The sequence below is a fragment of the Tetrahymena thermophila genome (genome assembly GCF_000189635.1).
Source record: "Tetrahymena thermophila SB210 genomic scaffold scf_8254823, whole genome shotgun sequence".
NCBI lineage: Eukaryota > Ciliophora > Oligohymenophorea > Hymenostomatida > Tetrahymenidae > Tetrahymena > Tetrahymena thermophila.
Window position 1 is genome coordinate 384,645 of NW_002476578.1, and position 13,291 is coordinate 397,935.

Here is a 13,291-nt window from a genome sequence, read left to right on the forward strand (position 1 = left end):
TCCTGGGCACGTTTAAAGTGATTCAAATTTAAAAAAAAATAATCTAATAAAGTAAACATTTTTCAAATACAGATTTTTTCAATCATAATATTGGAAAATCATCAAAATAAATTTGGTAAAATAATAGATTTAATATAAAACAACATTTTTATTATATTTATATTCTAATTTACTAAATTTAGTAACTAAATGCTGAAAATTTAATAAAATTTTAAAAACTTATCACTCTTGGGCATAAAATAAAATAATCTATATACTTATCTTACTACTGATTATTGTTCTACTAAAAGCATGATTTAATAAAAACCATCAATATTCGAATACAGAATACCAATAAAGATATTTTTTCGTATTAGTAATTGTATCTACTTGAATGTAATAATTTTGTATTAGTTTTTATTTTCTTATTAACTCTACTAAAAATTAGGTTTATTCAATTAAGACATATGAAGAAGTGAATTTATTACATAAAAAAGGATAATTAATTGTCTGAATAAATAAATTTTTTGGCAAGTTTTACCCTAAAATAATTTACTGCTTAAAAATTTTTTTATCATTATTTAACATAAATAATTATAGGCTTAATATGTATATAAATAGAATAAAAATTAGTAATAGCTTTAGTATTAATTTTTTAAAGAAGATTTAAGATAAATATTAAGTTAAGTACTTGTGTATAAAGTATGGGATAAAGTAGGTTTTAATTGATTAATAAATATCAAAAATACTTAAAAATCGCAATCTTATTCTTTAATTTACATTTTTCTTATATTAACTAATTAAATTAAATTAAATGGATATAAATAAATGAATCTATGATTGAGTATCCTATACTTATCATAAGTCAAATTATTTTACTAACTTCCTTAATTATATGAGTCCAGTAAATATGTAATGTTAATATTAAAATACATATTCCAATAATTTTACATGAAAAGACATACATATTATTATTAATTTTAGTAAAATAATTTATTTTAGATATTTTTTATGAATTCAACATTTTTTTTTAATAGATAAACTTTAGGAATCAATTATACTTTATCATTCATACTTAGAAGCTGCTAATTATAAATAGTTAAATATATTAATTGTATTTGGTGCAATTTTTTAATTGTTATAGTTGATTTATGTAAACCAGCCAGAAATTAAAAGTCTTCGCATTTAATAACAAGATAAAACTAAAGATATTTAAAACTCGTAATTTCTAACATAGATTAAATTATAATTTTTAAAATAAAAATCAAAAGATATAAATAACAAATAAAGCTAAAAAAATGAATAAAGTTACTTTATTGCTATTGTTAACAGCTTTATTAGTAAATTCACAATTTACTGATAAAAAGGTTGTTAACTCTTGCTTACAAGACGAAATCGATATGAGTAAAATTGTTCCATAAGACTACTTAGAAACGTTTGATGAAAAATATGGATAAAGAAAGCTCCAAAGGTCTGAGCCCTAACCTTTTAGAATTACACTTGATTTTAATGAATTAGACAATCCTCTAAATGGAGCTGGAATGACTCCAAGTTTAAAAGAATACATTAAGAAAATTATGTATGCTGCTTAGACATTTTTGAACAAGCTCATTAAGGTACATCCTAGATAAAAACCAAATAAATATACTTGGTTTAATCATCTTTGTTATGATACATTACTTTCTGAATAGATAAAAACAGTTGGTGTAGATAATTCTGATTTACATATTTTTGTTACCTATGGTAATGAACGCGCTTCATATGTAGCAAATGCAAGTAAATTAATTTTTATTAAAAGTTTATAATTTTATTTAATATTAATTTATTATTAAATAGTTTGGTGTAACTTAGATCCTAATCCTAATGTTGGAAGAGTTAAATTCAATTTAGGAAATATGTTTATAGATGAAACATCTGGTTAGTCTTTCTTGGATTACTTTTCAGTTGCCTTGCATGAAATTATGCATATCTTAGGTTTCTCAGGTAATAGTATTTAATATTGGATTGATCCTGATACAGGTAGCGCTTATGGTTACTGGAGTGTTGAAAAAATATTGAAAAAAGAAAGAAGATGGGATATTGAAAATGTAACAAAGATATCTTCTAAAAATCTTTTGAAAGTTTCCAGAAATCACTATAATTGTCCTTCAATTGATGGCATGTACCTTGAAAATTAAGGTGAAGGTGGCTCTTTTGGTTCACATTGGGAAAGAGATTTACTTGGAAATGAATTTATGACTGCAAGTACGGTCTTTGGCTACTATACTATATCTGAATTTACAGCTGCTCTCCTTTTAGATACTGGTTATTATGCTGAAATCAATCAAAATCTCCTTATGCCTCTTTACTGGGGTAAAAATAAAGGCTGTGACTTCTTCAATAAATCATGCAACGCTGGAAAGTACTTTGCTGAATTCTCAGATGATACTACCAGAGAAGGTTGTGATTTTTACTCTTATGGTATTGGTCGTCGCTATAAAACTGATCCATTCTCGTAATGTGAAAATATTGTAATCAGCATTTAAGGTAGATGTGATTCTGATGACTTTAAATCTGAAAACTTTTTCAGATAAAACCCTGGTGCTGGCTCTAGATGTTTTAGATCAAATTCAAATGCCAAAGGAGAAAACTTTTTGAATATTTAAGGCAGATGCTTTAAGGCATAATGTTCAAACGATTTATCATCAATTAAAGTTAATGTTTGGGAAAACGAATTTGTTACTTGCTAATACCCAAATTAAGTTATTAATTTGGCAGAATAAACTAAAACTACTTAAGGTGTTATGAAATGCCCTGATGATTTTGAATTGTTTTGTGGTTTCCCTAAATAATGCCCAAATAAATGTTCAAGTAATGGTATTTGTATTAATGGATTTTGTATTTGCTTAAAAGGATATGCTGGGGACGATTGCTCTAAAAGATGTGGTGAGGATTAAGTTTGGGATGGCGCACACTGCACATTAAATTGCCCTTCTGGATTATTTAAGAATTTTGATAACACTTGCAAGACCACTTGTCCTTATAAGTAATATGGAGATTAAGCAACACGTAGTTGTGCTGTTTGCTCTAATAAATGTTCTGCATGTTTTGGTCCCTCTTCTAATTAATGTATTTCTTGCAATAACGGTTTTATTCTTTAAGGAAATCAATGTATAGAAGCTACTTGTCATTCAAGTTGTCAAACATGCTCAGGACCTAATGCCAATTAGTGCACTTCTTGTCCATCTGGAACATATTTAGACTCAAGTAAGACTTGTCAACCTTGCTAGGCTCCATGTGAAAGCTGTTTCAATTCAGCAACTGAATGCACAACTTGTGTTAAGGATTATGAAATTGATAAAGCAAGTGGGTAATGTATTTTTAGCAAGGTTTGTGATATTTCTTGTCAAGATTGTTATGTGTTTAGAGATCCTAGAGGGTGTCTTACATGCAAAGATGGCTATTTCTATAATGGAAGTGAAGGAAGTTGCTAAAAATGTGATGAATCTTGCTCTAAATGTACTTATAGAAAAGATAAATGTATAGAATGTTCAAGTGGATATGAGTACGATGGTTATAATTAAAGATGTTACTAACTCTGCCATGAAAGTTGCGAATCTTGTACAGCTCCTTAGAATCCCAAAGCATGTAAAAGCTGTGCATATAACCATGTTATGTAGAATAATTTATGTGTTCCTTGTGACATAAATTGTATTGGCTGTAGAGATGAACCTACAAAATGTATCGAATGCGTAGCAGGTTATAAGTTTGATCATTCTTAGTAAACTTGTGTTAGTGTTTGTAACCCAGGTGAGTACTAAGATACAGATGGTAGCTGCTAAAAGTGTGTATCTCCTTGCGCCACTTGCTAGTATTAGAGTGATTTCTGTTATAGCTGTATTTCTGGCTATACTTATAATGCTCAAATCAATTATTGTATTCCAAATACAAATTCTTGTCATGAAAGTTGTAATTAATGCAGCTAAAATAATGATCCTAATTCATGTACTTCCTGTAGAGATGGAATGTATTTATCATCTGGAAAATGTTAGTATTGCAGCAATAAGTGTTAAACCTGCGAATTTGGTCCTAATAAATGCACTTCTTGCTAAAGCAATGAATTTTTATTAAACAACCAGTGCCAATAATGCCATAATAGTTGCTTAACTTGCTCGGGAAAAGCAACAAATTGTACTTCTTGTTAAGATGGCTTATTAAAAGATCCAAAAACTGGAATCTGTATTATGAATACACCTATTTGTAGAAGTAATGAATATTTGGATAGTAAAAACTAATGTTAGAAATGTCTTTCTCCTTGTGCTTCTTGTTCCAATTAACCTTACATGTGTTCAAGTTGTATTTCAGGCTATAAATTAAATAGTTAAACACTTTAATGTGAATAGGATATAATTACTTGTAAAGATGGGTAATTCTTAGATTAAAACAATAAATGCAAGCCTTGTCATTCTTTTTGCAACACCTGCGAGTAATAAAGTGATAGATGTACCAGTTGTAGACCTGGTCTTCTCCTTATATAATCCTTTTGCTATGATGAAGTATGCTAAGATGGGTATTTCAAGAACTAATAAGGTAAATGTTAAAGATGTAGTGAATCTTGCTCTAAATGTGTAAACTACTAAGATTAATGTACTGAATGTGCTAATGAATACACTTTAGACTCTAGGACATAAAGATGTATTAAAAACTCAAGCAATTAGAAATGCCATCCTAATTGTAAGGAATGTAGCTAACCAAACAATGCCCTTGCTTGTTATTCCTGCAAAGATGGTCTATTCTTAAATAACAGAAGAGAATGTGTTCAATGTGATAATTCTTGTTTGACATGTGATAGATATTAAGATTTTTGTACTTCTTGCTAATAAGGATATAAGTTAGATGCTACAGGTGGTAAATGTACTCCTGATTGTAAATCAAATGAATATTTGGATAGTAAAAACTAATGTTAGAAATGTCTTTCTCCTTGTGCTTCTTGTTCCAATTAACCTAATATGTGTTTAACTTGTATTTCCGGCTATAAATTAAATAGTTAAACACGTTAATGTGAATAAGATATAATTACTTGTAGAGATGGGTAATTCTTAGATTAAAACAATAAATGCAAGCCTTGTCATTCTTTTTGCAACACCTGCGAGTAATAAAGTGATAGATGTACCAGTTGTAGACCTGGTTTTCTCCTTATATAATCCTTTTGCTATGATGAAGTATGCTAAGATGGGTATTTCAAGAACTAATAAGGTAAATGTTAAAGATGTAGTGAATCTTGCTCTAAATGTGTAAACTACTAAGATTAATGTACTGAATGTGCTAATGAATACACTTTAGACTCTAGGACATAAAGATGTATTAAAAACTCAAGCAATTAGAAATGCCATCCTAATTGTAAGGAATGTAGCTAACCAAACAATGCCCTTGCTTGTTATTCCTGCAAAGATGGTCTATTCTTAAATAACAGAAGAGAATGCGTTCAATGCGATAATTCTTGTTTGACATGTGATAGATATTAAGATTTTTGTACTTCTTGCTAATAAGGATATAAGTTAGATGCTAAAGATGGTAAATGTACTCCTGATTGTAAATCAAATGAATATTTAGATTTCTATGAAAATAAGTGTAAACCATGTACATCTCCTTGTGGAAGCTGCGAATATTATCCAGATAGATGTACTAGCTGCATTTCAGGATATAAATACGACAACGAAGGGTATAGTTGTGAAATCATTTGTCAACCTGGATAATATGCTGATAGAGATCAAATATGCAAACCTTGTTCATCTCCATGTGCAACTTGTGAATACTATGATAATAGATGTTTGAGTTGTGTTTCTGGTTATACTTACACCAACTACAATTGTTAATAAACTTCAAGGCCTAGTATGAGAGGTTGTCATGAATCTTGTAATACATGCACAAGAGCTATGGATCCTCGTTCATGTGACTCTTGTAGAGAAGGATATGTACTAATGAGTGGATCTTGCCAAAAAAAGAAAGGAAATTATTCTAACCCTAAAAATTGATATATTAAATGTGTACATTATTTTATGCATATATTATTGTATTTTTTAAACTAAAATTGTTTCAGCATTTTCAAAATTTTAATTTAAAGCTTACATTAAAATTCAAAGAATTATTATTTTGCAATTTAGGCATTTATAAATAAAGTATATATCCTTTTAAAAAAGTAAATAAACTTTTAAACATTTTCTAATTCTAACAATAAAATTTTTTTATTAAAATGAATAAAATATTTTAGATTCATATTTTTAAAACGATCAAGTGATTTTAAAAGAATACATTTATTTTTTAATGAATTTCTTTTTACAAGAAAAATGGAAAATTAATAAACTAATATTAGAAAATTAGACTATTAAAATCTAATACCATATTTTTTCGCTAACTCATCTTATGATACTACAAAATATAAAATTTCGAAATATGGAAATCTTTTTAAATATTTGCTATTATTCATTACTTCTGTTCATCTATTATTATGAAGAAATGCGGTATATGGATGAAATGATTTGTTCTAGTTAAGTAGTATATTACTACGAATATTCATAACCTAAGCATTTTTGATTGATTTAGCTAAGTTCTAATTAATTTAAAAGAAATAAAAGTATGATTTATTGCAACTTATTTAAGTATTTAGTTTAAAGAAAATGATATTTAAAAAGTAATAAAAATGAATATATAAATAAATAATATTTCTTCTTTTATTATAGAATGTATTAAATAGCTTTTTTAGACAAATTGTTTAATTTTTATAAATAATTAATTCTAAGCTTTTACTAAAGATAATTTTATTTTGTTTTTAAATTAATAAGTGATTTAATTTGATAAAGTATCATTTCAGTGGGTAATCTTTTTATTTAAAATTTAAAAAAATTGTCATCTTAGTTATTTAAAGCTTACTTAAAATATTTGAATTAATTAAGGCTATATTTTTTAAATTTTTTTTAATTAGGTAGTATAATCAAATAATAATGCTAAATGTTATTATTATGACAGGTTTTTATATTTTCTAAATATAGTTGCTAATATATTACTTTATTATTGAGTAACCTTCCAATAAAAAGCAAAATATTCCTTATAGATACTTTAAAGATTTTTAAACATTTAAAAAAGAAAATATGTTTATAATATTCTATGATAATGAAATTAGCTTATCCATTAAAAAATAGCTCATTTTTAAAATATTTATGAAGCATTACTCTAAAAAATTTTTAAAATAAAAGTATGAATAAAATAGCTTTCATAATAATACTAAAAATAGAAAATATTTATACTAAGTCTTTTTGATATTAAAATTGTGGCTTTATTACAAGAATCAAATTTTATATATAGTACATCTGAGCTTGATTAAAAATAAATCTAATTAATTAGTTTTAGCATAAAAAAGATTTTTTCAATTTCATAAATGTTGTGAGCATTCATAACATAAAAACTATTTTTCTTTATTATTTTAAATTATTCAATCAAAAATATACATTTATTTTATTCACATTTAAATTTGTTGTTTTCTTATAAAAAAATATAATTATTATATGTCTTTAATTCTTTCCTTTATTATTGACTTACTAGTTAAATAAGAGTTACAGTATTTGAAACTGCTAGTTATAGTTTATAAAATTAGTATATTATCACTTTTTTTTGATTAATTTTCAGTAATAGTAAATAAGGGTTTTATTAAATATGAGCTGATAAATACACCAGTTTAAGTATATTATAATTAAATTAGCTAAATCATTAAAAAATAGCTCATTTTTAAAATATTTATGAAGCATCTAAAAAATTTTCAAAATAAAAGTAAGAATAAAAGAGCTTTCATAAAAATACTAAAAATAGAAAATATTTATACTAAGTCTTTTTGATATTAAAATAGTGTCTTTATTACTAGAATCATATTTTATATATAGTACATCTGAGCTTGATTATAAATAAATCTAATTAATTAGTTTTAGCATAAAAAAGATTGTTTCAATTTCATAAATGTTGTGAGCATTAATAACATAAAAACTATTTTTTTTATTATTTTAAATTATTCAATCAAAAAATACATTATTTTATTCACATTTAAATTTGTTGTTTTCTTATAAAAAAATTTAATTATTATATATCTTTAATTCTTTCCTTTATTATTGAATTACTAGTTAAATAAGAGTTACAGTATTTGAGACTGCTAGTTATAGTTTATTAAATTAGTATATTATAACTTTTTTTTATTATTAATTTTTAGTAATAGTAGATAAGGGTTAATTTTATTAAATATGAGCTTATAAATACACCAGTTTAAGTGATATACTTATGGTATAATATAAAGTTAAATATAAAAATACCAAACATAACAAACAACTTATAAAAATGAATGGTCTTACTATCATAGCATTCCTAATTACTTCTTTAGTCTATGCTTAAAGTTCTGACAAATAGCTTGTTTATTCTTGTTTACAAGAGGAAATAGACATGAGTGAAATGGTTCCTGAAGATTTCTTAGAAACATATGAAGAGAAGTATGGTAATCGAAAACTCTAAAATCAAGAGCCTTAGCCTATCAGAATTACTCTAGATTTCAAAGAACTTGATAATGTTAAAAATGGTGAAGGACTTACTGCTAACAAAAAGGAATACATTAAAAAAATTATGTATGCAGCTTAAATATATTTGAGTAAACTAATTAAAGTGAATCCAAGATAGCAACCTATTAAATTTCTAAAGTATACTGATATTTGCTATGATGTCAAAGTTTCTCAAGAAATTAGAACAGATGGAATCTATGACTCCGATTTACATATTTTTGTCACCTATACTAACTAGGAAGGCACCACTTTGGCTGATGCAAGTAATAAATTTATCTTTAATAGCTTATCCTAATATTATTAATAATTTAAAAAGTATCATGTTAATTGGATCCTTACCCTAATGTTGGAAGAGTTAAATTTAATATAGGTACTATGATAATTAATGAAGACGATACTTAGTCTTTCTAAGATAATTTCACAACTTCTTTGCATGAAATAATTCATATTTTAGGTTTCTCTGGAAGTAATATCTAATATTGGATTGATCCTGATACAGGAAAACCTTATGGACTCACAAATGCACATAAGATTATGAAAAGAGAAAATAGGTGGGATGTAGATAATGTACTAAAGATATTTTCTAAGAATATTTTGAGAGTCTCAAGAAATCACTATGGTTGTCCTTTAATTGATGGTATGTACCTTGAAAACTAAGGTAAAGTTGGTTCCTTTAGCTCTCATTGGGAAAGAGATCTGCTTGGAAACGAATTTATGACAGCCAGTCTTGTTTATCGTGTTTCTACTATTTCTGAATTTACTGCAGCCCTACTACTTGACACTGGTTATTATGCTGAAGTCAATTCTAATCTCTTAATGCCTATTTACTGGGGTAAGAATAAAGGATGTGATTTTTTTAACAAGTCTTGCAATACGTCTTAATAATTCCCTGAATTCCCAGATGACAGTGAAGAAGAGTCTTGCGATTTTTTCTCTTAAGGTATAGGTAAACTTTAAAAAGCAGGTACTTTTACTTAATGCAAGACAGTAACTATCAATAATAACCTTTATTGTTATTCTGATCAATTTAAGGCTAATGAATTCTTAAGATAAAATACTGGTTCTGGGTCTAAGTGTTTTAGATCAAATGCAAGTATCAAAGGGTATGAAATTTTAGATATGAAAGGTCGATGCTTTAAGGCTTAATGTGCAAGCGATTTATCCTCTATTTAAGTTAGTATTTGGGGTGATGAATATGTCACTTGCAAATATCCAAATTAAGTTATTAGCTTATCTGAATAAACTATTAACACTCAAGGCATTATGAAATGCCCACATGATTTTGATTTATTTTGTAATTTCCCTAAATCTTGTCCCAATAATTGTTCAAACAATGGCATATGTAATAATGGTTACTGTATTTGTCTCAAATAATATGCTGGAGCTGATTGTTCTTAAAAATGTGAGGAAGGTTAAGTTTGGGATGGTGCTCGCTGTGCATAAAGTTGTCCTTTTGGATAGTTCAAAAATTTTGATAATACTTGTAAACCTACTTGTCCTTACAAGCAATATGGAGACAGAAATACAGGAAGTTGTGTTCTTTGCCCAATAAATTGCTCAGCCTGTTTTGGTCCTACTTTTAACCAATGTCTTTCATGCAATAATGGTTTTATGCTTTAAGGTAACTAATGTATTGAATTTACTTGTCACTCTAGTTGCTATTAGTGTTCAGGTCCAAATGCAAACTAATGTACATCCTGTCCTTCTGGAAAGTATTTAGATTCAAATAAGACTTGCTAATCATGTTAATAACCATGTGAAAACTGCTTTAATGAAGCTACTGAATGTACTACTTGTGCTTAAGGTTATAAAATGAACACATCTAATGGAAGATGTGAATCAGTTAATAAATGTGACAGCTCTTGCCTTGAGTGTTCTGATTAAAGAAATCCTACTAAATGTACTTCTTGCAGAAACGGCTATACTCTCGACTATTAAGGAAAATGCCAAAAAATAATATGCTTCATTAATGAAATAATGCTAAATAACTAATGCGTTCCATGTGATAAAAGTTGCGAAGGATGTGTAAATAATCCTAAAACATGTATTAATTGTGCAAAAGGATATAAATTTGATTTTAGTAACAAAAATTGTGTCCCTAAATGCAATTAAGATGATTTCTTAGATAGATATGGTAATTGCTAATAATGTTAACCACCATGTGCTACATGTGAAGATTTTAATAATAATTGCATTAGTTGTGTAAATGGTTATACTCTTAATACCAATTATAATTCTTGTGAACTTAAAAATTAAAAATGTCATGAAAGTTGCAATTCATGCAATAGATATAACGATTCTTATGGATGCACTTCTTGTAGAGATGGAATGTATCTAAATTCAGGAAGATGTTTACCATGTAACATCGAATGCTAAACTTGTGAAGATGCATCTTATAAATGTACTTCTTGTAAATAAAATGAATACCTGTCAAAAATGAAATGCAAACAATGCCATGCTTCCTGCTTAACCTGTTCGGATAAAGAAACAAATTGTACTTCTTGTAAAGAAGGTTTCCAAAAAGACTATAATTCAGGTCTTTGCGTTCCTACTATTAAAAATTGTTAGTTTGATGAATATTTGGATAAAAATTATTAGTGTTAAAAGTGCAACTCACCTTGTGTTTCTTGTTATTTAAATCCTAACAGATGTACAAGTTGCATTTCTGGTTATGTACATAATACTTAAACAAATTAATGTGAAATTAATGATCCTATCTGTGATTATGATTAGTTTTTGGATAGCTACAAAAATTGTAAGCCTTGCCATTAATCGTGTGCAACATGTGAAGGCTATAGTACTAAATGCACTAGCTGTAAAAATGGGTTTATTCTTTTAAGAAATGCGTGTTATGAATAAAGGTGCTCAGAAGGATTTTTCCTCAACTACTTGGGTAGATGTGTAAGATGTGATGATTCTTGCTTAAAATGTGATACATTTAAAGATAATTGTACAGAATGTGCTAATGGATTTACTTATGAAGCTAGCTCTTAAAGATGCATCAAAATCTTAAATAATAATTAATGTCATCCTACTTGTTAGGAATGTAACTAACCAAATAATTCATCTGCTTGTACATCTTGTAAAGAAGGTCTCCAAAAAGACTATAATTCAGGTCTTTGTGTTCCTACTATTAAAAATTGCTAGTTTGATGAATATTTGGATATAAATTATTAGTGTTAAAAGTGCAACTCACCTTGTTTTTCTTGTTATTTAAATCCTAACCAATGTACAAGTTGCATTTCTGGTTATGTACATAATACTTAAACAAATTAATGTGAAATTAATGATCCTATCTGTGATTATGATTAGTTTTTGGATAGCTACAAAAATTGTAAGCCTTGTCATTAATCGTGTGCAACATGTGAAGGCTATAGTAATAAATGCACTAGCTGTAAAAATGGGTTTATTCTTTTTAGAAATGCATGTTATGAATAAAAGTGCTCAGAAGGATTTTTCCTCAACAACTTTGGTAGATGTGTAAGATGCGATGATTCTTGCTTAAAATGTGATACATTTAAAGATAATTGTACAGAATGTGCTAATGGATTTACTTATGAAGCTAGCTCATAGAAATGCATCAAAATCTTAAATAATAATTAATGTCATCCTACTTGTTAGGAATGTAGCTAACCAAATAATTCATCTGCTTGTACATCTTGTAATGATGGTTATTTCATTTTTAATGGTATGTGTATTTAATGCAGCAGCTAATGTTTGACGTGTAAAAGAAAATCTAATTTTTGCACTTAGTGCAAATAAGGTTTTAGATTAGACAGCATTTTCGGTAGGTGTATTTAAGATTGCTAATAAAGATATTATTTTAATTAAACAAATAACTAATGCTAACCTTGCTTATCTCCTTGTGAAAATTGTGAGTATTATTCTTATAGATGTACTAGTTGTATTTAAGGATACAAATATGACAATGATAGTTTTGCATGTGAGATTGATTGCAAACCAGGAGAATATAAAAATACAATTTAATCATGTAAGCAGTGTTCATTTCCATGTTTAACCTGTGAATTTGATGATAATAGATGTTTAAGTTGTGTATCTGGATATACTTATAGAGATTATTCATGCTAAAAGAACTCTAGGTCTAATTTTAGAGCTTGCCATGAATCTTGTAATACCTGCATAAAAGCTATGGATCCTCATTCTTGTGATTCATGCAGGGAAGGATATACCTTAATAAATGGCACCTGCTATAAAAAATGATATAAAATAATAACTCAAAAAATAATTTATTTTTAAAATTTAATTGAGGTACTAATTTTAAAGATATAATAAAATTATGTAAATCTTCATACATTAAAGTCCCCTGAGCCACATAAACCATAATTCAAATTTTTTTTTAAAATTTTCTAAAAATTAGCCTTTAGTTAAAAAGTCTTAATATATGTATGAGGATCTTAAGTATATTTTTTTGTTTAATTAGTATTTAATATAATTCTATTTTTTTTATTTAAAAATTAAAACTCAACAAGATATATGAATCTTAAATATTTTTAGTAACTTTTAATAAATAAAGCATAATATTTAGAAAGATAATTATAATTATATAAGCTTTTGGCCATCTTTTTCAGTTAATAATTAAAACATAAATCACCATAGATTTCAAATTTTTTTTTGTTGCTAATGAGAATTGAAAATTTACTTTAATTATGAAATATAAAATTGTAATATTTTAAAATTAATATTTTACAATTAAATTTTTTAAAAATTGAATTTAGTGA

The 13,291-nt window shown here is 26.7% G+C and overlaps 2 protein-coding genes across 2 annotated transcripts; both read left to right on the top strand. All coding sequences in view use genetic code 6, as the record gives it.

The window, feature by feature from the left end:
- Positions 1-1,277: 1,277 nt before the first annotated feature.
- On the top strand, positions 1,278-5,993 carry TTHERM_00543580 (transmembrane protein, putative; the record flags this gene model as incomplete). Its single annotated transcript, XM_971520.1, has 2 exons — positions 1,278-1,755; positions 1,816-5,993. 2 exons carry the CDS (start codon positions 1,278-1,280, stop codon positions 5,991-5,993), a joined length of 4,656 nt encoding a protein of 1,551 aa, XP_976613.1.
- Positions 5,994-8,283: 2,290 nt separating this feature from the next.
- TTHERM_00543570 (leishmanolysin family protein) lies at positions 8,284-12,773 on the top strand (the record flags this gene model as incomplete). Its single annotated transcript, XM_971519.2, has 2 exons — positions 8,284-8,815; positions 8,869-12,773. The coding sequence occupies exons 1-2, from the start codon at positions 8,338-8,340 to the stop codon at positions 12,771-12,773; spliced, it is 4,383 nt and encodes a 1,460-aa protein (XP_976612.1). The 5' UTR covers positions 8,284-8,337.
- Positions 12,774-13,291: the final 518 nt, after the last annotated feature.